Source organism: Panthera leo, chromosome B2 (assembly GCF_018350215.1).
Source record: "Panthera leo isolate Ple1 chromosome B2, P.leo_Ple1_pat1.1, whole genome shotgun sequence".
NCBI lineage: Eukaryota > Metazoa > Chordata > Mammalia > Carnivora > Felidae > Panthera > Panthera leo.
Genome location: NC_056683.1, coordinates 98,914,915 through 98,939,679, shown reverse-complemented (window position 1 = coordinate 98,939,679; position 24,765 = coordinate 98,914,915). Strand labels below are relative to the sequence as shown.

General features: G+C 43.0%; 1 protein-coding gene across 1 annotated transcript in view; it reads left to right on the top strand.

Moving 5' to 3' along the window:
- The window catches only part of SLC22A16 (solute carrier family 22 member 16), a 41,365-nt gene extending 19,180 nt beyond the window's left edge, over nt 1-22,185 (top strand). Inside the window, exons 3-8 of the mRNA XM_042939573.1 lie at nt 2,475-2,592; nt 7,002-7,533; nt 10,982-11,109; nt 13,602-13,711; nt 15,155-15,254; nt 21,824-22,185. Coding sequence (XP_042795507.1) covers nt 2,475-2,592; nt 7,002-7,533; nt 10,982-11,109; nt 13,602-13,711; nt 15,155-15,254; nt 21,824-22,033 — 1,198 coding nt within the window. The 3' untranslated portion in view covers nt 22,034-22,185. The remainder of the gene's footprint in view (nt 1-2,474; nt 2,593-7,001; nt 7,534-10,981; nt 11,110-13,601; nt 13,712-15,154; nt 15,255-21,823) is intronic.
- The last annotated feature ends 2,580 nt before the right edge of the window (nt 22,186-24,765 follow it).

Sequence of the window (24,765 nt, the reverse complement as noted above, 5' to 3'; positions counted from 1 at the left end):
CGAAGGAGTGATGGGATCCAGCGGTTCTTGTCTTTGGTTGGAAAAGAGTTAAATTGAAAGGGAAGAGTCAGAGGAGAGAGAAACATAGAGGGAAAAAAAAGTAATTGTTAGAATAAGTTCTCAGAGGAGGTGGGAAGAGGCATGATCCAGTTCAAAGATTGCAAAATGGTATTTGGAGAGAAAAGTGTGTGTGTCCCTGGAGAGGAGAGAAGAAGAGAAAGCTGAACACAGATTCAGGTTGTGTTGACAAGTGGGCAGAATAGGAGGTTGTGGGGCTTTCTCTTTGATGGTCTCTGTTCTCTGCAGGAGATGGGTGGTGGAGACATTGTGGATGGTCGAGGAAGTTGATTGGGGACGGGTAAAAGGTTTGAAACGGCATTCAGGGCTCAGATGAGATTGAAGCACATGCACGTGTAGGACCAACCATCCCTACTAGTGTGTGGGGGGAGCAGAGAAGGCTGAGCGTGTACAGAGGACAGTGTTTATTTGCTTACATATCCTCTGTTCTACTAGGCAAACGTGTTGGTTGGAATCTCAGGACTATATTCTTTTGCCTTAAAATTATCTGTCAGGGAGAAAATATTTGTAAATCATGTATCTAATAGGAGTCCAGTATTCCAAGTATATAAAGAACTCTTACAACTCAACAATAAAAAGACAAATAACCCAGTTTAAGAATGGGCAAAGGATTTGGATAGATTTTTTTTTTTTAATTTAATGTTTTTATTTATTTTTGAGACAGAGACAGACAGAGTATGAGCGGGGGAGGGGCAGAGAGAGAGGGAGACACAGAATCCGAAGCAAGCTCCAGGCTCTGAGCTGTCAGCACAGAACCCGATGCGGGGCTCGAACTCACAGACCGCGAGATCATGACCTGAGCCGAAGTCGAATGCGCAACCGACTGAGCCACCCAGGCGCCCCAACAGATGTTTCTTTAAAGAATATATGCAAATGGCCAATAAGCACATATAAAAATGCTCAACATCATTAATCATTAAGGAAAATGTCAATCAAAACCACGATGCGATATCCTTGCACACGCACTAGGATGGCTGTAATCAAAAAGACAACGGGGCACCTGGGTGTCTCAGTCAGTTGAGTGTCTGACTCTTGATTTCAGCTCAGGTCATGATCCCAGGGTTGTGGGATCAAGTCCCAAATCAGGCTCCACAATGTGGAGCCTGCTTAGGATACTCTCTCTCTCTCTCTCCCTTTCTCCCCACTGCTCCTCTCCCCTGCTCACCCGCATTCTCTCTCTCTCACTTAAAAAAAAAAAAAGACAGACAATAATAGACAAGTGTTGTTGAGGATGTGGGGAAATTGGTCCCCTTATACATTGTTGGTAGGACTGTAAAAATAGGGCCGCCACTTTGGAAAACAGTTTGGCACTTCCTCAAATGTTAAACAAAGAGTTGTCATATGATCCAGAAACTCCACTCCTAGGTATACACCCAAGGGAAAACAAGTTCACACAAAATCTTGCTCACAAACGGTCGTGGCAGCATTATGCCCAATTGCCAAAAAGTGGAAACAGTCCCAACTGTCCATCAGCTGACGAATAGATAAACAAAATGTGATACAGCCATAAAGGATTATTTAGACACAAAAAGGAACGAAGTACTGAGACATGCTACATCACAGACGAAACTTGAGGACACAATGCTAAGTAAGAGCAGCTGGACACAGCAGGTCACCTATTATATGACTCTGTTAATGTAAAATGTCCAGAACAGGCAACTCTGCAGAGAAAGAAAGTAGGTTGGTGGTTGTCAGGGACTGGAGGGAGCAGAGAGGGCAGAATGATGGTTCCTGGGTGCAGAGTTTCTTTTTGGAGTGATGAAAATGTCCTGGAATTAGTAATGAGAGTTGCACAACTTTTTGAACATACTAAAAGCCACTGAATTATATACTTTAAAAGATTGGATTTTATGTGAAGTATATCTCAATTTTTAAAAACCTGTCGGGAATATGATTTGTTTGCTTTTTAGACAAAGAAATGCCCCTCCCAATTATGAAAATAATAGGGCAGGTAAGCACCTTATTCTTAGGAGCAGAATGTGGCAAGAGCTCTGTTTTTAGAGGGGCCTGGCAAGAGCTGACTTACCCCTGTGGGCACAGCCAGCCTGACACGGAAGATGATCCGACAGATCCGAGAGCAGAAGTCCTCTGAGCGAAAGGACACATCCTCCCCACTCTCCCTCGCCAATCCTGGGTTAGGAGGTCCTCTGGGCATCACCCAGGGTGATCATGTATGTATATGAGCGGCTTAGGTAGAGGCCTCCCCACTGAAGACCGGCCTCTTGAAGAAATCCTGCGTTAACTCGTGATTTCCCCCAAATGAATGGATGGATGACAACAATCAATACAGAAGCTATTGAACACATAGATCATGCTCACTTTCATGAACTGGAGTGGATGTTTAAACTCTGGTAACCATACCTTGCTGCTTCTGCTGTGTGCTTCTTATTTTTCAGGATAGGAAGACGATTTGTCTTGTGGGCCACAAGCACTGGCATATTTTTATTTGGCCTTGCAGCGGCGTTCTCATTCGATTATTACAGCTTCATGATCGCACGCTTTCTTCTCGCTATGGTGAGTTGTGGGGGGTGCTTTTCTTAAACCTCTAATTCTACTGCAGTATTTTCATATTAAACCTTACTCTCTCTGAGTGTGGGTCCTTTAGAATGTGGTGAGAGAGATCCGGGCCTGATCTTTGTTCATTCCACTGAGAAGTCTTTCTGCAGAATAGTAGTGCTCTGTGTTTGAATGAAACTCATTAAAATGAAAAATGGTTGCTTACTAGGCAGAACCTTTTTGTTTGACTCCATGCCTGGCACATGACCCACATTCCATGACTACTAAGGCATTATTTTATTTCTGAGCAATTTTATCGGCCTGGTCAGGGCCTGCACACATGGGCCAAACAGACATTTAAGGTGTAAACAAAGTCGTTTGTGTAATGCACAGTAGGAATGAAAACCAGAGGCATTTGGCTTTTCTGTTATGAGGAACAGGGACGTATAGTTTGAATATCCGCTTTGTCTTATTTGGGCAAACATGTTGTCCTCTTTGAGCCGTAGTTGCTAATCTATAAACTGTAGAAAATAATACCTGCTTCACTGGTATTGATAACTGGTTGTGATCAGGATTCAACGAGATTAAAGAAAACTTCCACAGTGTGGCAGCTGTCACAAAACAGGCCTTCCTTCTGGTAGCGACTATTGTAGGAAGTGGACCAGCCAGTGAGGAAGCGACCCCACACTTGGTGAGGCTTCCAGACAGGTTCCCCAGCTGCCAAATGACAGCAGCAGCGACTCTATTTGGAGGTCACTGGTCAAGGATAATGGTGTGAAGTTACCGTCTGTGGGAGGAACATGTGGCCTTGCTGAACACAGAGGTGGGGGTGCATCCCCTCTCACCAGGGTATATGAGCTAAGGGTCCAGCAAGAAGCCAAGGACTTTGGTCTCAGAAGACGTCACTGCAGCCCCTCACGGAGCAAGGTGCTGTGTTCAGTTTCGGTGTCTTCACTGATGGCTGGAAAGCGTTCCTAGGAAGCCACACAGATGGCCAAGGGTAGGGACGATGCATAAAAAGAGAAACATTTAGGAGAATGGGAGGTGTAGCACCTTTAAAAAAAGTAATTATATATATATTTAGGAACGTAAAGAGTGTTTAATACAAAAGGTAACAACAGCAGTCTGTCTCCACTGAGGGCAGAGTAAGAGGAAATGGCCCTGTAACTGATGAGATTTGATAAGAGGCCTTTTGGTGGGACTGATGGTTCCAGAGGCACAGGTATGGGAGAGGGTGAAGGTCCTCTTTTGGAGGACGTTCTGAAAATAGCTATTTCAGTCTTGCAAATAAAGTGTTTGTTTTCAGAGCTGAGAAAACAAGCCACTCATTGAATGCATTTGTAAAATGTGACCTTAAGTTTCTGCGGCTCTTGTCTTTGATTTTCACACGAAATGTTGTTGTGGTTGAATTCTGAGTAGGGAAGATGCAGACAGACCAATTTACTCACCACATTTATTGATCTGCCCACAGAATGTAATGCTAAGTAAGCAGACCAGGCCATTTCAGTAACCCTACAGTGTGGTGGGAAGGCAAGACACTGAGGGGCCATCTTCAAAAATACAATGTTGACAATGGAGGCTCGACAATGGAGTGGTTTAAGTTGGGGTGGGGCAGGGGGAGCAGTGGAGAGTCTGGAGAGTCAGGGCTTTTTAGTTCTGAGGGACCGGTAAGAGAAGAATGTTCCAGGTAGACGCAGCAAGTGAGAAGGCCCCAAGTTGAGAAGGAATGAAAGGTCCAGACGTCTGGAGAGTAGAGAGTAGGTGAAATACCTTGATGAGGCTGAAGGGGAGGGAGATGGTTAGGCAGAGGCTTAGAAGGTGATCAAGAGTTTGCTTGACTTCTTAAGGGCTGTGAGAATCTCCTGAAGGGGTTCAGGTGTGGTGAAGTGACCATTCTGGCTGCTCTGTGGGGGTAGATGTGAAGAACAGAGTGTTACTAGTGGAGGTGACAGGTGTGAAGGGATCCAAGCAGTCTTTGGGGATAATATAGGCAGTTGTGTACAGATTGTCTGAACCCAATGACAGAAGTAACCAATAGGAAGTGGGAGTGGACTCAAGAATTAATATGGAAAAAAAAAAACTTGTCATGGACTGATGTTACTGCTTAACTTAATGGAGAAATTTATAGTATTTTACAATGATCACAATCTTTGTTTGGGTACCGTAACAGCAACAAACATTTACCAAACAACGAGACTCTTGGATGTGGGAGTCCTCATTATCAGGGTTCATCGTCTGAGTGTTGCAATTATGAGGCTGTATGGAGAAATGAAGGCTGTTGTCACAAAAATATTAAACTGAACTTTAATGCGGAGGCCCCACTAAGCACACCCCTACTTACTACTATTGTCATCCTGTCACAGGAAATTGCTTGTAGGTTAGTTAGCCTCTTTGTGACTCTCTGATGCAAGGTGAAATTGCAGGTCTTACAAAGGATGTTTGATTACAAAATGTCTTTGAAAACGATGGGGGAAAACTGAATCCTACCCAAATCCCTTGGCCAGTTGGGATGTGGCTGAGATAGACAAGTTAACTTATGAAGAAACTGACGTCCACAGGATAATGACATGATGAGCCTTCAAAAGAGTATGATTTGAATATCAAAGGATTAGGAGATGCCTTTGGCTTTCGAATAATTTTGCAAAAATTAACTTTATGATTTGTGTTATAAAAGTCAAATGTGAAATAATCCTGTAGGAAAAATTCTAATCCTTTCGTCATGCCTCCCACAAAAAAAAAATCCATCATTTGATTTGTTCTTTGTTTACTCCAAGAATGACCACATAATATTATTATAGTCTTAATTTTTGATAAAGATAGGCTTAATTTCAAAATAATTTTCCCTGATTTTTAAAATTGTAGTTTCCCATTCCCACCAACAGTGCACATAACATAAAATTTCCTATCTTAATCATTTTTAGGTATACATTTAGGGTCATATTAAGTATATTCATGTTGTGGTACAATCAAAACCACTATCCATCTCCAGAACTCTTTTCATTTTGCAAAAATTGAAACTCTTATACCCATTAAACAGTAAGTCATTTCCTCTTCCACCCAGCCCCTGACGACCACCATTCTACATCCATGAAATCTACATGATTTCGACTATACTAGGTACCTTATATAAGTGGAATCATACAGTATTTTATCTTTTTGTGATTGGCTTATTTTACTTAATATAATGTCCTTAAAGTTCATGCATGTTGTAGCCTGTGTCAGAATTTCCTTCCTTTTTGAGGCTGAATGATATTCTATTGTATATACCACATTTTGCTTATCTATTCATCTGTCGATGGATGCTTGGCTTGCTTCTGCATTTTAGCCATTGTGAATAATGCTGTTACCAACATGGGTGTGCACATATTTCTTTGAGATCTTGCTTCCAGTTATTTTGGGCATGTATCCAAGGTAGGGCTGCTGGATCATATGGTAATCTATTTTTAGTTTTTGGGGGGGAATCCCCATGCTGTTTCCCACAGCAGCTGTATCATTTTACATTCCCACCAAAAAGTGCACAAGGTTTCTGATTTCTCCATATCTTTGTCAACACTTGTTATTTTCTGTTTTGTTTTTGTTTTTTTTGTTTTGTTTTTTTTTTTGTTTTTTTTATAGTAACCATCCTGATGGTTACGGGGTGGTATCTCATTGTGATTTTGATTTGCATTTCCCTAATGGTTAGTGATGTTGAGCATCTTTTCATGTGCTTATTGGCCATTCATATATCTTTTTGGAACAATTCATATCCTTTGCTCATTTTGAATTGGATTGTTTGTTTTCCTGTTGAGTTTTGGGAGTCTTCTATATATTCTGGGTATTAATTTCTTATCAGATATATAATTTGCAAATATGTCATTCCATACATTGCCTTTTCACTCTGTCGGTAGCATCCTTTGATGCACAGATGTTTTTAATTTTCATGAAGTCCAATTTGCTTACTCTTTTCTTTTGTTGCCTGTTAAAAAAAAGTTTCAGTCAAATCTTTTTCTTCCCATCAGTTGCCTTAATTTTTTGTCCCCATTTAACAATTTTGGATTTAATAATAAGGGCCTCTTGTATATAGGTAAATTGGTATGCACATTCACATTTACATTAACTGGGAAATAAATTCACACTGTAGAGGAATACTTACATGAAACAAGAGGTAGGGTCTAACATGTATTGTACATATCCACTCGTTTATCTCATACTTAACCTCTCAAGTTTGGCCATTTGGGGAAGCAGGGGTGGGGGAAGAATGAAAAAACCCATTTGAAGAAGAAGGATGGATTGGATGAAACACCATTTTATAAATGTGGTATGGCTTTCAGAAAACAATTTTTGTCATTTTCTTTCTTGCCTATGTGTGATTTACAGAGAGATCAGACCCCTTAGCAGTTATAAATATGACCTTAAATCTGGACCACCCTCCCTGCTTTGTTTTTCAGTCTGGAAGTGGCTATCTCGTGGTGGTGTTTGTCTATGTGACGGAATTTATTGGCATGAAGTCTCGGACGTGGGCATGCATCCAGATGCATTCCTTTTTTGCAGTTGGAACAATGGTGGTGGCTTTGACAGGCTACTTTGTCAGGACCTGGTGGATCTATCAGATGGTCCTCTCCACAGTGACTATCCCCTTTGTCCTGTGCTGTTGGATACTCCCAGAGACACCTTTTTGGCTTCTCTCAGAGGGAAGATGTGAAGAAGCACAAAAAGTAGTTGATACAATTGCCAAGTGGAATAGGGCACGCTCCTGTAAGCTGTCAGAACTGTTGTCACTGGATCTAAATGGTCCCATTGGTAATGAACCCCTTGAAGTTAAGAAGCACAACCTGTTAGATCTATTTTATGACTGGAATGTTGGAACAAGGACCCTTACTATTTGGCTGGTTTGGTTCACTGGGTGTTTGGGATTCTACTTCTTCTCCTTGAATTCTGTTAACTTAGGAGGAAATGAATATTTAAACCTCTTCCTCATGGGTAAGTAGTTAAATTATATGTAAGTGTAGCAATGAAGTGACATTTCTACCATGTTTTTAGTGTGTTTTCATTGTCCGTTCTCTACCAAGAACAATACTGCCAACCTTATTACTATGGTCTCTTTTAGGGTTTATATACTGGAACACAAGTGTATATTTTCTTTCAAAATAATGCAAACAGTCAGAAGAATTTAGTCCCTTCTTCTTTCCCTGCTTCTGCTCCTTGCTTGCTTCCTTCCTGGAAGCCCATCCCCTCAGAACTGTCTTTGAGAGGTAACATCTATTACGTCTGGCTTGTACCCTTTTAGATCTCTTTCTGTGCATTTCCAGACATTTGTGCAGATAAAGAGATCATTCACTGCTTATTCTTCTTTGTAATTTGTTTTCCTTTTAAAACTTAATATGGCTTAGAGATCTTCTGCTGTCTTTCTACCTTCAAAAGTCCTTAATTTAGGCATTTCAGGCAGTAAAATCACTTAAATGCAACTATAATTTCGTTGTCATGCTTCTTTCATTTTAGTATAGCGGGTTAAAGTGGATCCAGATTTTGCTGTGACATCTTGAAGCATGACTCCTAGGGTCAACCAAATTCAGACCAAACATGAGAGAAATATGAGAAACCTATATTTGTCTGTCTAGCCTTAACTCCTGGTTATTTTCACATAGGCTGCCTGCATTTGATATTATCCTCAGAAAAGCTTGCTTTTACATTTTCACACATAGATATCATCCCTTCTCATTAAAGTGCTCTGATGACACTTCTGTGTTTGTTTATTAGAGCTCAGCAGGAATTATGAGAGAAGTCGTTTTAAGAAAAGAAAAAAAAAAACCTTTTTTTTCTCTTTTTGGGCAAGCCAACAAGTTTGCAGAGTCCGGCTTGATTTCAAACCCATTCTATGTGCCGGTTTGAGAAATGACACAGAATTCCTAGGACAGGGCAGCAAATGGCAGGAGAACCAAGTGGGGCAGGGTGTGACATAGGGACGCTTTTGGCAACCTGGAGTTTTAGAGCGTTACAATATAGTTTCTTAATTGTAATGGAGATATAAATTCTCAAGAAACTGGGACATCCCCTAAATATAAAAATGTCTCTAAGATAAATATACATGGTTTTATATTCTCTACTGTCTTGGATTTTTCCTGTCATCACCCTTCCCAGAAGTCCTCTTGCTGACAGGTGCTTCTAGTTGAAATTCCTACGCTGGGAAATTTTTGAACGAGTTTTTATCTCCGGAGATGGGCTGGGGCTGGTGGGCATTTCAGCTCAAGTTTTGGGTGATAAATGCTTCAGTAGCTTCAAGACATCCGGGGATAGGAGTGGAATTGGGCCTGAGTGATTAGAGAGATTATATATTATAGAGTGAGGAAAGTAATGGCAGATTGTCCTAATCCCGTGACGCTTGGGCCTCACTGCTTGTGCCATTTATATCCCAGACACTTTCAAAATTAGATGTAGTATCAGTATCCTGAAGTGACAACTCAAGGAAAACCAGTGTAGGGTACTTTAAATGCTCTTCAGCCATTTCACAGTTGCTGCCCAAGCGTTGCTAGACTCCAGGAGTCAGGCAGGGAGGGGGGTAGTGGGGGAGGGAGGCTGCAGGAGAGGAGTCTTGGCTCCTGAAGACCTTGCTTCTAGTCCCTGAGCTGTCACTTACTCATCCCGCTCAAAGCAGTTAATCTCCGTTGTAAAGTGGGGACACTAACCCAGGGCTCCCCCCATGTGGCTCTTTTGTGGATCGTTGTCTCTTATTTGACCTTGAAAAGTGCTTGATAAAGTCTTGGAAAAAAAAAAAAAAAAAAAAGAGTAGAGTAACAGATGTACAGACTGATCCGGCCTGAAAGCATGGACTTTATCACAGGGTCCAGAGTCTGTGGCAGGGAGGCATTTCCTCCAGAGGTGTCTGTTTTCCATTTCAGTGAAACAGAGAGACCGGCTGTCAAAGGCGGCTTATTTTTTGCCTTTGCCTGAGCCACTGTTTTTGAGCGGCGGCAACTGAGTTTAGTTTCTAATGTACTACTAAGACCATTCACTCCGAAAATATGTTATCTACCCCTGTGACGTGTTCAGAAGCTGTGGGAGACGTACAGATAGATGCACACCTGCCTCTCCAGGTGTTTGTGGTGTTCTGTAGTTGCAAGGACAAGTGCAGGTCGCTCCTAAGAGGTGGTCGCCCGGTTGTGTCCCGAGCTTAGGTGAGCTGCAGAGGGAGGAAGGAACTTGAAGACTGAATTACATGGACGATCTGAGCTGCGAAAAGATGGCAGTTTCCTAAGGGCGGTTGTGGGATTTGTGCAGCTGGGTCGAGCTTGCTCCCTGTTTCATTGTGGCGGTAGATACATAGCTTTTTTGCTCTGGATCTTCGATGCAAACTTTGGTTTTGCAAGAGAAGAGCTTTTAAGTCAGTTATGGACTAGATCCAGCTCTTTACTTTTGCTGTGGGGCAGTAAGAAGAGGCCAGAGGAAGTTTTTGTTCTATAGGGGATTTTTTTTCTTCAAGTTAATTTATTTGGTTTGAGAAAGAGCACGAACAGGGGAGAGGCAGAGAGAGAATCCCAAACAGGTTGCCCACTGTCAGCACACAGCCCCACATGGGGCTTGATCCCACAAACCCTGAGATCATGACCTGAGCTGAAATCAAGAGTTGGATGCTTAACCGACTCAGCCACCCAGGTGCCCCTAGTGTTAGATTTTTAAATATTTTTTAATGTTTTATTTTATATTTGAGAGAGAGAGAGAGACAGAGACAGAGCGTGAGCAGGGGAGGGGTGGAGAGAGAAGGAGACACAGAATCTGAAGCAGGCTCCAGGCTCCCAGCGGTCAGCACAAAGCCCGATGCGGGGCTCTATCCCACAAACCCTGAGATCATGATAGGAGCTGAAAGCAAGAGTTAGAGGCTTAACCGACTGAGCCACCCTGACGCCCCTTGTGTTAGAGTTTTAAATGTTTACTTTTGGGTTTGAAACCCATCACACATTTTCATTAGTTTGTGTAGCTAGCCGACACTGAATTTTCTACTTAATTCCTAAATTTGAAGTTACTAATATAGAAGTTTTTCTAGTTCTGCCAAGCACGAGAAACCAAAGAGCAGAACTTATCAATGTCATCTATGAATTTACTTATTTATTCATCCGACAGGTCTGTCCTCTGGACACCACGCTGTGTACTGGGGAGCTGACAGCCTGGTAGGGGGCAGGATCCCTGGGACAGGTGATAAGTGCCAGGTGGATTGTGTGAGCATCAGTGCCCTTCACAGGAAACATCCTCCTCACTCCAGGGGATTTAAAAGGGTTAGGTCTTGCCGCCTTTCAGGCAGTCAATGGGTGTTCTTGGGGGCTCCTGGAAGTGGGGAGAGGGCTAACCATTCCTTTTGGGTGGTGGGTTAGAAGGAGAGGTCCCCTTGTGCAGTTGGTTGCCATGACTTATAGAGAGCCCTTTTGCTCAATGACAGGTGCAGTGGAAATTCCTGCCTACATCTTCATGTGCTTGGGGATGGACAGTATAGGGAGAAGAAAAGTTCTGGTGTTCTCCCTTATCTCAGGTGCACTGCTCTGTGGTGTCATTATGGTGATCCCCAAGGTGAGTTATTTTTTGTTTTATTTAGGGCACGGTTAGTTATATTATGACAGGAAGTACGAAGATCCATTCAGACATATGAACAGCATATATACATAACATTTTTAAATGTTTTCTTTAAAAAAACCATTCTTTCTGTGTTATATAAATAATACATGTTCATTGTAAAAAAAATTAAGGAAAAATATGTTAAAAAAAAAAAAAAAGCCCGTAATCTCACTTCCCAGAGATGGCCTGTGTTGCATTTTGTAAACACAATGATCCTGAATGAGGAAAGTAGATCACGCCTTCCAGTGATTATCATTATCTTAAACATTCATTCATTTAACAAATATGTATCTGGCATCTCTTATGTGCCAGGAGTCCTTCTAGTTGCTGGAGACACACAGTGAATCAAGTTTCTAGAAGTATGAAGAAAAACAAAACAAGATAAGGGATAGAGTGTATTTGTGTGTGTGTGTGTGTGTGTGTGTGTGTGTGTGCATGCATGCACGTGTGTGTGACATGTGTACTATTTTATTTTATCCAGGGTGATGGGGGATGGTGTGCTTCTCAGAGAAGGTGACAGCTGATTAGAAACCTGAAGGAGGGAGGAAGCCATAGAGACATCTGAAAGATAAAATGAATTTTATATTCAGGACTATTTTAATTTGAATATCTTGTTTTTCATTGCAGTAGATTAGTCGTTTCCAATTTCTAGTATGCCTAAATCCCACAAGGAGCTTGTTCCTAAAAATGCAGTTTCTCACTGAGAAACTACTCAAACAACTTTCCTATTCCTGCATTTGGGCAAACTCCGTCCCCTAGAATAACTCTTGCGTCAAAAAGGGCTCCTTTTCTTCCCTTCCTCCCCGCCCAAATGTTATCAGAATCCATTTTCATTCTTGATTTGGAAAATATAGTCACTATAACAATACTTTAAAATACCTTCTATAATTTTCTGTAATGATTGTATCATTATCTAGCAATAGTATCTCAACATTTAGAGCAAGGCATTTTAAGTTTTGCATATTGTTTGAAATTTACTTTAAGTTACCCAGTGACTTCCTTTTGTAGTAATACTCCATTTAATTATCAAGGTTGGCAAATCAAATTGTTTATGTACCTGAAATTTCCAAGTGATTGATACACAACTAATATGAATGCAGTAAAAAGACTCAGAGGACCGTGAGGGGACTTCATCCATACCGTTTTTGGTTTGTTTAAAAGAAATTTTTTGAAGTGTATTTATTTAATCTCATGAACTGTGAGATCATGACCGAAATCAAGAGTCGACGCTTAACCGACTTAGCCACCCAGGTGCCCCTAGTTTGCTTTTTAAAGTAATTTGCAGCTATACTAGTTGAGTGATGGCAGCTGCTTTTGAGCTGGTGAAGATTTACAGGAGCCCCAGAACCTTTGAGTTATATAGTGGTTAAGCCCCAGTGGTAATGGGGAAGACAGGAAAGTAGATGACGGGGATTTCTAGAAATAGGGCACTAACACTTACCTACAAATTTCTCCCTTCTGATAAAATCTCTCCCCAAATGGCAATGTCAACACACTTCGGTTTTTTCAAGTGACATTAATTCATTCAGCAAATAACTGTCTACAAAAGGGACTGTCAACAAATTCATTCAGCAAACACATAGTTCATAGGGTGACAGTGTGACATTAGTTGCTTTATTAGAGGCATCATCAAATCTCAGTGATTTCCCAAAGCAGATATTTATCTCTCGTTCTTAGAAAGTTTGATGTGGATGCACCTGGTTGTTGGCAGAAGTGGAGGGAGAGTATCTGGCTCCATGGAGTTATTCAGGGATTCAGGTAGACCAAGGCGCTGCCATCCTCAACGTAGGGACTCCAGGGTCACCTGAGTCTCAACATCCAGCTGGCAGATAGGGGAGGAGAGAAAAGATGGAAAGTGGGAGGTCTTTGTAAACACAGCGGAAAGTGGAGCACAGCAGGGACAGCAGAAACAGAGTTGGAGGCGCTGAGGGGTTTCACTGTTGAGGAATGTTATCAGCCAAAAGAAGAAAAAAAAATGTTTTAATAGTTCAGTTTATCACCTTCAAATTATCTTCTGAAGATAACTTATAATCTAGAGGATTACTGTCACAAAGGACACAATTTGTTTTTATGGCTCTTTGATTCCTTCTGCTGGATCATTTCCAGAAGGAGTAGGTCAATTACTTGTGGAACCAGGACCATCTGGGCATGTCTCATTCCAAAGCAGCCTCTGCAAATGGCTTTTCTAATTGGGTAATTTGAAATCTCCAAGGCTGGGAGGAGGCACAATTAAATTTTTCCTAAATTCCCTAAATTTCAAAAAGATGGAAAGCTTTTCCAGACCAGGAGTAGAGATTACAAAACAAATTCAGAGAAATAAAACTTTTTATTGTTCTGAAAAATCCTGGGTAGTTAGAAAGCTTTAAATAATAATGTTAATGATTTTATATTTTCTGTTTAAAAGTATTACTTATGATGGTCTATTTTGCTAATTCATGTCTTTTCAGAATTACTTTATTTGGACTGTGGTGGTGACCATGGCTGGAAAATTTGCCATAGGGGCAGCGTTTGGCCTCATTTACCTTTATACAGCAGAGCTGTATCCAACCATGGTAAGGTAAGAACTACTTATTTTTCTTCTGTTTCCTTGTTGTCTTTTACTTACATGTCATTTCAATATATTTGGCCTTTGAGTATAAATGCTTTCTTTCGGTAGCAGTTACTGGAGCGCTGAGATAATGGGAAAGTTACAGGATGACGCTAATTCCGAATCTGAGGCTTTGTCTACACTTCATTAGCAAGGATATTAAAGAAATTGTTTGTGAAATCACACTCTATTATTCTAGAACCATTCTAAATCTCAAGTGCAGTTGACTTACACTGACTCTCCATACGACTCAAGGCTAATCTTCTCAGGATGTGTCTCTTGATGTTCTGATGTCACTTGTCTTAATTTTTAGGGCTGCTGTAACAAAACACCAAAGTTTGGGTCAAACAGCAGAAATATTTTTTCTGGAGGCTAGAAGTCCAAGATCAAGGTGTTTGGCAGATTTGGTTTCTCCTAGAGCCTCTCTCCTTGGTTTAATAAGAGATTCTTATGCACTTAAAAAATACATTTTGTCCTTCTTACTAGATATTCTGTAAGGTTTCCTTACATAACTTTTAACAAAAAGCACATTAAGGTATTGCGTGGGGCTCCTGGGAGGCTCAGTTAGGCCTCCGGCTCTTGGTTTTGGCTCAGGTCATGATCTCACTGTTTCATGAGATGGAGCCCCAAGCACTGGCAGTGCAGAGCCTGCTTGGGATTCTCTCTCTCCCTCTCTCCCTCTGCCCCTGCCCTGCTCGCACTGTCTGTCTCTCTCAAAATAAATAAATAAACCTAAAAAAAGATATTGCTTGGCTTTAAAAAATTGAAATAGAATGTTCCACAGGTATAAATCTTCCGTTCTCCCAAATTCCCATTCCCTACCCCAAAGGAATTCCTGCTCTAGAAGGCTGATGTTATTCTCAATGTTAGACTGAATGAATATACAGAAGGGCCTCATCTGCGTAGCAAAGGAAGAATGGTTTATCTTTTTTTTTGGTCTTGAACTCTCTGTATGCTTGTATACACCACTGTTTCACAGAACGTGGATATAGATCACAAGTGATTCTTGAAACAGTGTGAAATGATTTTCAAGTATATTAGGCCGAGCGTAAGTGTTCTTAGGTTTATTCTGTGCTGGGCGTGCGGACAGGGGCTGCCTCTGTGCTCCGCTGGGCTTCAGTTCTGGCTGCTGTCTTTTTTTTTTTTTTTAACATTTTATTTATTTGTTTTTTTTTTTTTTTTTTTTTGAGAGAGAGAGAGAGACAGACAGAGCACAAGTGGGGGAGAGGCAGAGGGAGAGGGAGACACAGAATCCAAAGCAGAGTCCAGGCTCTGAGCTGTCAGCACAGAGCCCGATGTGGGGCTCGAACTCACAAACCGAGAGATCATGACCTGAGCTGAAGTCGGACGCTTAGCCGACTGAGCCACCCAGGCACCCCGTGGCTGCTGTCTTAACGCTCCTCCCGTTTGCAGGTCGCTGGCCGTGGGAAGCGGCAGCATGGTGAGCCGCGTGGGAAGCATCATGGCCCCGTTCTGCGTTTACCTCTCCAGCATTTGGAACTTCCTACCACAGGTGTCCATCAGTTTATAGGCCCTCACTGAGACAGCAGAGAGGCAGAGCAGCTAACTGCCTTCTATCTCTTTACTCATTGGAAGTCAATTTGTAATTCAATGATGGAGGTTTCTAGAAACGTGATTAACAGCTCACCAGGCGGTAAGTAGAGTGGTGGCCGCTGTTTTCCTGTTGGTCGATCCCTTCCACCACTGGTGAGCTGTTAACCGCAATCGTGCCCACTGTGGAGGGACCCTCTCTCCTCCCATCTCATGCAGCTGCGTGGGGAGAGCTCTGTTGTCCGTCCTCCCTCTGGGTTCCCGCTGCATGCCTGCTGGTCAGGGTCAATTCTGGAGGCTGCCTGCCGCTTGGAGGGTTCTGTGGTGCCTGGTGGAGAGGTTTAGGGTCCTGGTTTTCAGCTTACCTGAAACTTGACAGGCTCTTCATGGTGAGGAGGAAGAAGATGGGAAGCAGGTGGGGTGGGGGGTTAGGGAGGCAGGGAGGGTTTGGGGGCGGCCCGAGGTGCTCTGAGACTAGGGGGAGAGCCCTGGGTCTGTGGCCCTCTCCCCCTTCCTTCAGGTGCCCTCTCCTGAATTTCTTTGCCGTAGCTCTGTCTAGGCTGTCCCCTCTCGTCCTCAAAGCTCCTCATTCTTTTTCTGGGTTCCCCTTAACTAGACTCACTCTTTGGGAGCCGTCCTGGCTATCCTCCCCAGTCCCTGCATGGATAACCTCTTCTCAGTTCTTCCTTCCCTTCCAAGCTGCAAACCCACCCTTCCGCTGGGCTCATGGATATTCTCCCTGGGTGTCTCACAAACGAAGTCAGCTTTTCCCAGACTGAAGGGGTCAGTGCCTTAGAGCCCTTCTCCTCTGCCTCCCGCTTTGGGTTAGGAGTCCGTGGCCTCCAGCCTGACACTTGAGCATCAGCGTTTCATTTACCCTGTGCTTCTGTCCCCCTCTCCTCCCAACCCATGACCCCAAATCCTCCCCTTCTTTCTCAAAACCACCCCAGCTTGCCTGCTTCCAGTTCAGTTGCCCCCACCTTCTGCCTCCCAGATTCTCTCCCTGCGCTCACCCCCACCCCATCAGAAGAGTTTGCCAGACCACAGCTCTGACCCAACTGCCCCGTCACCTTCGGAATGGACTAAACTCCAAGCTCTTCCGGATGTTGAAGTCCTTTCCAGATGGACCCCCTGCAGATCGCCCCTATCCTGTTTTCTTTCCTCACCCACTTCCCTCCTCTGCACCCTTCTCTCCTCCTATGCCTGCTCCCCTCTGCAGAGAAGCCTCCTCCCATCTCTGCTTGCTAAACTTGCATGTACCCTTTAAGAGGCAGAGCAAACCCGACTTCTCTGAGAAAGACCCGGATCCGTGACCCCACCTCTCCCTTCCTCAGTCTGTGTAGCATTTCATATGTGCCCCTTTCCCAGCCCACGGCCATAGTCTGGCTTTATTATCTTCATGCATGTTTTTGTCTCCCTTCATGCATGTTTTTGTCCCCATGCATGTCTCCTTAAACTGTTGGCCTCTTGCAAGACAGGGCACTTTGTATCCCCACAACTGTGTCCAGCAAAAGCATTTCCCTCACCCTGTGTGCCACTCACGTTATAATTTATTTGATATTTTAAATCAAATAGACTGGCTTTTTAAAATTAGCTTTGTCTTCAACACTATTGTCAGAGAAGTCATGTGTTTTGCTAGTTATCGGTTTTTCAAAATACAGTAACAAAATCTCACAATAGAACAAAGTGTGTGGTGCTACCTTAAAAAAATCACCTTGCACGCACAGGTACACCTGCTCTTTGGATGTCTTTGGGAATCTCACGTTCCAGCAACAGGCACTCAGTCAAGTTTGCTTAACTGAGGTGTTGGGATGCCAGCATATTTTATGGGCTGACCCTGAGGTTGAGAAACGATATGTGCTGTCTAGCCTGTGCGGGGAGGTGTTTTTGGAGAGCCCACCATCCTTTTTAGGGCATGGGCTTTTCTAGAAGCATCTCCTTTAGGCTAGCACTTTGTGTTCCTCATTAAATAAAAAGAAGATAAAAATGGAGAAGGCGTTTTTGAAACCAATAAGCTGAAACATACAGAAGACACATATCTATAAAAGCAAGCTACTATAAAAATACTAAAAACTAATAAAGATGAAAAAAAAAAGACACCCGTAAGAGTCAATTAGGGGCTATGTAGTCAAAAGGGATTTTAAATTTTATACAACAGATACTTAAATGGCACTTGTTATGCAAAACCACAAAAATTGGTCTTCATAGAATGCAGATACTGTTCATTGCTATCCCCATTTTACAGATGAGGCTGATGAATAGAAAGTAATCATTAACCCGAGGTCACATACCCTAGAGGTGACAGAGCTTGGATTCAAACCAAATACCAGATTTTGTTACTGTATTTTGAAAAACCGATAACTAGCAAAACACCCATGAGGTTAAACAAACAGTACAAAAGGGAATACAAAAAACTGAGCTCCTCCTCTACCCTGACCTGGAACCGCCCTAGTCCCCTGTCCCCAAAATGACCCCTGTCAGGAGGATCTTGTATATATTTGCAGGACTATTCTGTGAATATGGTTCCTTTGGATGCAACAGATGTTGCTTGTTGTTTTAAATGAGTAAAAACAATAAATGATTGAATTTCTCATTCAGCTTATTTACGGGAGTCAAACTGCCTAAGGAGCCAATATTTTCATTTGAAGGAATGGAAATGCTAAACTAAAAGATAAGTTTGTCTTTCTCTTTTGAAAAGAAGCACATGAAAATCACTCATTCTGATGCTTCTCTTATCAACCGTTGTTTTCTGGTAATCTGAAAAAGAGTGGACTCTAATTCATTTCAGTTTTGAATTCATCATTGAGTTTGGCAAAGATTTACTGAGTGTTGATTTTGAACCAATCCCTCTGTTAGGTGCTATGGAGCAGAGATGAGAGAAACAGCCTCTTCTTGAGAGACATCGGTCCAGTGTGGTGGGGAAGGCCGAAGAGCAAACCATCCTGAGCCTCAAAGACAAGGGCTATAGATGAGGGCTGCATGTAGGGAATGCCAGAGTTATGAGTTGTAGGAGAGGGCCACCAACCCAGGCTAAGGCTAGAGGGGAGGCTTCCTGGAGGAGGGGGCCTTTAATCTGTGTCTGGAAGAGCCAGTGAGGGTCAGCCAGGGGACAAGGAGAGAAGGGAATTCTAGGCAGGGGGAATGAAACAGGGTGCTGTTGAAAAAAAAAAAAAAAAAACAACAACACCAGACGCCGAATAGAAGCGAGGCAAGATTTTATTCACGGCTGGGCCAAACCTGATCTCCTGATCTTAAGGAGAAAAAAGTGCAGAGAATGGCCCCGAACAAAAGTAGCAGTGAGCTTATGTGGATTTTAGCAAGTCAGAGTACGTCATTATTTAGTTAACCAATTACAATTTATAGCATTTCATGGTAGCCATTCATATTGTGACACAGAGACGTTAGTCTTGGCGAGAACCTATCAATTTAAAGTTCTTTGTCCTAAGAGGGTTTAAAATGACCATAGTTAGACACCTAAGATACCGTGGGGAGTGAGTTCGTGACTTTTTGCATGTTGGTCTTGTCTAGGCTAGATCTTGGTAGAAGGGGTGGGGGAACGTTTTGCAACCTAAGTTATCTATTTAGCAAGCAGGCGAGGTTACAGAAGCGAGATAGGGTGGTTAGTAATTTCCCATAACCCTAATAGGGAACTACATAAGCTTTTTATCTCAATTATTCATGAAAGGTGAGTTTAAGCCCAACTCATGTACAATAAGCTTTCTGATATCTTATAAGTTGACCTATTACAGGGAACAGGAAGGCAACAGCTTACAAGAAAAAAGGAGGGGCGCCTGGGTGGCTCAGTCGGTTAAGCGTCTGACTTCAGCTCAGGTCACCATCTCACGGTCCGTGAGTTCGAGCCCCGCGTCGGGCTCTGGGCTGATGGCCCAGAGCCTGGAGCCTGCTTCCGATTCTGTGTCCCCTTCTCTCTCTGCTCCTCCCCCGTTCATGCTCTGTCTCTCTCTGTCTCAAAAATAAATAAACGTTAAAAAAAAAAAAAGAAAAGAAAAAAGGAACACGACCAGTTTGGGTTTGGGGGCGAGCTTATTGCTAACAGCTAGGGTGGGTTGTGGGTGTCAGGAGATAAATCTGGAAAAACAGGCAGGGATGTCAAAGGAGGTCAGAAGGGAGGTGCATGCCTACTACAGTCGGCTTAGAGATGACAGGATGGAAAAGTCGCCTCCGCAGGACCTGGTGACCCATTGGTTGTGCTGGAGGTGGGGAGCAGGAGGGATGCCAGAGCCATTCTTGGGGCTGGAAGGAACCCAGGAGGAGTCACAGGGTTGAAGTGGGGAAGGACAGCGCCCTGGAATTATGTGTGATGAGTGTGAGGCACCTGCAGGACGGCCGGCAGAGGCGTCTGGGAGGCAACGCCTTTCCAGGTCTGGAGCTGGGGGGGTTGGGGGGGGAGTGGGTGTGGGAGTCGTGAGGGAGGGGTGAGCAGACTGAAGAGCAGAGCCCTAGGAACGATGGCATTTAAGGTGTGATGGAAGGAGGGCCCGGGTGCGGCAGCCAGGGAGGTGGGGAGGTGACCAGGACCCCAAAGGAAGAGAGGAGGTGAGGAAGGCGGGAGAGGACAGCGGCCAAGAAGGACCAGGACAGGAAAATGTCTGTTTGGTTGGCAGCTAGGAGTCTGTGGCTTGGGAAGCGCGGCTCCTGTGGGTGGAAGGAGAGGGAGAGAGGACAGCGGGAAGCAGTGGCCGCCGTGCAGGGGATGAGCCAGCAGCCAGAGTGGTGTAGGCCCAGGCTGAGGGCCTCTCTGGCTTCTTTGAATGATAAAATCACATTTATTGACTGCTTACCGTGGTCAGGCACTGTTTAAGTGCCTTAAATGTGTCCTTTAATTAAACCTTTCAACCGTCCTCTGAGGGAGGTACTATTGCTCTTTGCATTTTACAGATAAGGAAACCGAGGAGCCGGAAGTTTAGGTAGCTTGCTCAAGTTCACACAGGTAGCAAGAACAAGTTCCCAGGAGGAGTGGGTACAGAGATTATAAGAGGCTCGAGAACTGTTGTTTTTACTGAAGGAAAACAACCAGTGGAAAGGAAAAGGTCAAAAACCTGTGAGAAGGAGGGAGGCCTGTTGATAGAGGAGCCCCCTTCTGAGGCGGAGGCCCGAGGCAGTGGGGTCTGGAGAGGATGAAGGGGGAGTGAGAGGTGGGGCATGAGGGGTAGGGGCTTGTGAGGAGGCTGGAGGGGCTGGAGGGAGCTGAGCAGGGGGCCGGGAGACCAGGTCTTCTGCTGATAGAGAGGAGGGGCTGGAGGGCTATGGGTTTGTGTACTGCGGGACTCTTCTCACTGCCAAGCCAGAAAGAAAACCCCGGTCCTGTCTTGGATCTTCCAGTGATCCTATTTCTCGTTTCGACTTATTCGGTGGGTGTACCTGCTACTTCTCCAGGCACCAAAGATACCTTCAAGCGTCCTTTGGAGGATCGCTTTGAATTCTGCTACTGCTTCTAGGCTTGCTCATGTCTTTCTAAGAATTAGGTTAGCAGCGTTCCACAAAACAAAACCAAGCCCTGTCTTCTCAAGGCCACGCGTATTGTTGAGGCGGCCGTGCATCACGTCGTGGTTGCTCTGTGTGCTTTGCGTTTCACATTCTCAGAGGTGGTGAAAGCACCAAGTATGTGGATTTATCGGGAAAACCATCTAATTTACGGGCTCTTCCCAGGCAGTAGTTTTGGCTGGACGAGTTTGAATTACGTAAGGATGGAACACATTTTTACAGACTGTGTGGAGGTTTAGTTCCAGAATCCACCCAGCACCTCATACGGATCAACAGAGAATAGATATATAGATTTGCATTTTAAAAATTGAGGTAAAATTGGTGTAATGTGATTTGCATTTTTTAAAGGCACACACCTTGGTGCTAATCTAAAAGGTTGCCTTTGATGTGTCAAAATTTGGAAAGTAAAGAAATACTGAATTTTTTTTAAGGAAATTAGATGGATCCTTACCCCCCCAAAGTAGCAATTAGTTTTCATTTGCTTTTGTTTGGTTTCTCCCTAAATTCTGTAGGCTTTGGTTCATTGAAACATTCCATTTGTGCGTTCATTCATTCATTCATTCATTCTGTGCCATTTATTGAACACTGACAGTGTACCAGTTTTGGGGGTAAGGACAAGGTTGACCAAGGCAGTCTCTGACCATTAAGTCCCAACCCAAGGCTCAGTTGCTGGGTTTCTCTATAAGACTCTGGAATCCGGGAAGATGCAATAAGGACTTTTTTTTCTCCATGCATCTCCTAGGACAATGCCTGCAAGAGTACTACTCTAGGCACAACTGGGATTTATTGAGTAGGTCTCCATAGTGGTCAATGAAGTGATGAGTGACCATTATGCCAGACTGCATAAGTAACCAAAGCCTAGTTCTGTAAAAGTAACCAAAGATTTCACTAGGAAATAAAAATGACAACTGTTACATCAAATTTAATTCTATTGCCTCTGAAAAAGGCTCAGAAATTATTATTCTGAAGGGTACGTTGCTTTCTGGGTGTGTCACTTATTATTGTTTTTTTTTAAATTCCTTCTAGTTGCTTGTTGGGATTTTGGCCTTCATCAGTGGAGTGCTGTCACTAATGCTTCCAGAAACCATGGGAAGGCCTCTGGCAACGACTTGGGAGGAAGCTGCTAAACAGGATACAGAAAAAGATAGTTCAGGCAAATTATTTCCCACAACCAATAATACTGCGTTGGAAAAAATAGAAGTGATTGACTCAGGGGTTTCTGGTCTTAGTGAATAAATGTGCTATATGTGCCGTCTAGCACCTGAAATATTGTTTACTTTCATGACTTTGTATTAGAGGAATATTATTCTCATCTCCTGAATGTGATTTGTATGTGTCTTTTAAAAATTTTTTGTAAGAAAGTCTTAAAATGATAATTTTGTAAAAGTAAAAGAAATAAAACCAAGATGAGAATTCTCATTTTTTACGCCGCTTTATTGCCACAAAATATTTCTTCCTATTTGTTCTTATATGTCATTGATTCTCAACCTTCCCCCCTGTCCCCTGCTGTGCCTGCCTGAGGGAAGACCCACACTGTCTTCAGGACCAGGGTCCTTGGGAACTGTGGACTGGGAAAAATGGGCATGGGAGCTTTTGACAAAGCCCTTTGAAGATTCTATTTCTGATATTCCTTTCCCTCTTAGGAGAATCCTAGCTCTAAATGCAAGTTTTATTCAGAAATGCTCTGTCAAAAAATGTTTGTCTTCATAATTTAACCGTGAAAACCATAGATGCAGAAAAAACGGATCTTGCTTTCCAGCACCCTTGGGACACAAGGCATGAGTTTTCTAGTCTGACATTCTTATCTCTCCTAAATTTGCCGAATGCCCTCCCTAAGTCTCCTTCAAGCTACAGAGAAACTGTGGCATTTTAGTGCACTGCAAAATTTTTGTTTGCAGATCATCCAGGAAATTGACTCTAAGTACCATTTGGATCTGTCACCAGTGTAAAAACAAACAAAAACAAAAACATTAAGTATTCATTTTTGAGAGGTTTTTTTTTACAGGAAGATTTTACTCTTTTTTTTTTTAAGTACTAAGTTTTGTTTCCTCAACTTTATCTAAAACCGTATTTTGCAAATATGTTCAGTTTATATTTTGCAAATATGTTCAGTTTAACATCCTGAACATTTCAACAGCAAAATTTGGGCATAATTTTACCTTTAGGAGAATACATTTCGGACAAGTTTGCTGTAAGTTTTGGACTTTTTCTTTCTTATGGTTTCATCAGAAGCTCATTATTTTTTTCTTCTTTGCTCTAGAAATCGAGCTGTCAGATACGCTTTATTGGAATTGGTGAAGTACTGGGGCACCTGGGTGGCTCAGTCAATGAAGTGTCCAGCTCTTGACTTCAGCTCAGGTCATGATCTCACGGTTCATGACTTTGAAACCTGCATCCGGCTCTGTGTTAACAGTGCAGATCCTGCTTGGGATTCTTTCTCCTTCCCTCTCTCTCTCTCTCTCTCTGCCCCTCCCCTGCTTCCGTGCGTGGCGCGCTCTCTCTCAAAGGAAAAAAAAAAAGAATTTGGTGAAGTATTAGTGGCAGAGGCAAGTAAAAGGATTAAGACAACTTTATAGATACTGGTTTTTAAAAAGCATTGCTAAGGGGGAAAAAGGGATTTGCCCCGAATTATTCAGACTTTTTTATATTAATTCAGTTCCCTGGATAACCTCAGTTCTTCACTTGGCCTTATCACTTGGAAAATAAAAAACCCCCCAAACCTCTCTCCCTTTGTAAGGAAAAACAAAATAATAGAAGGATATAAGAGGGAGATTTTCTTTCTCTTTTATCTCACCTCTTCTTGTGTCTCTTTCTTTTTTTCCTTTAACCTTAGCTTGTTTTTCTTTTTTTAAAAATTTTTTTAATGTTTATTTATTTTTGAGAGATGCAGAGTGTGACTGGGGGAGGGGCAGAGAGAGAAGGAGACACAGAGTCTGGAGCAGTCTCCAGGCTCTGAGCCGTCAGCACAGAGCCCAATGTGGGGCTCGAACTCACAACCTGTGACATCATGACCTGAGCTGAAGTCGGACGCTTAACCAGCTGAGCCACACAGGGGCCCCATTGTTTTTCAACTGTTACTTAGGTTTTTCCCTCTTAGTTAATCTTTGGTGTTTTCTCGACTTTCTTTCTATGGTCTATATTAGTTTGCTAAGGCTGCCATAGCAGAATACAGACTGGGGGGCTTCCACAACAGAAATTTGTTTCTCACAGTTCTGGAGACTGGAAGTTTGGGATCAAGATGCCTGCAATGTAGCTTTCATTTTAAGGCCTCTTCTCTTGGCTTGTGGGCAAGCCAGGGTCTCCCCATGTGTTCACATGACCTCTTCTTTGTGCCTGTGCACAGAGAGAGCGAGTGAGCGAGAGAGACAGAGAGAAAGAGAGCAAGCAAGCTCTCTGGTGTCTCAAAAGGGCACTAATCCCTTCAGGAGAGCCCCCACTGTTTTTACCTCCTCGAACCTCACCAACATTTGGTCTCTAACACTCATGTATGTGTTTCTGTATTTATAAGTGTCCAGAAGCGTTCTGTCCAAAACAGAAACCCTCTGAGCTATTTCAGGCATAGAATTTAATACAGGGAATAAGTTACCAAAGTGTGGGAAGGACTGATGGAACAAAATGGAAGAAGTTACCCAGGGACCAGGAAGCCACTGCCCTCACTGGGCTAGGAGTCCCCATGCCTATACTCTCTGCTTCCACTGCTCATCCAGAAATCACATTTCTGTTGCTGACAAGAAACAAAGGAGCCCACACTCCCACTGATGCAACTGAAACTGCCTGGCATGGTTTCAACGTGAGTTGAATTTTTAGATTCATTTAGAAAATTTCCGTTGTTTCTGGTATTGACTCTTCTATCCATTATCATGGGTAATGTCTTCATTTAGCTGGGCTATTTTAATGTCTTTCAACGAAGTATAATTTTCTCCACAAATCATGCACATAGCTTGTTATACTTAGTCCCGGGGATATAC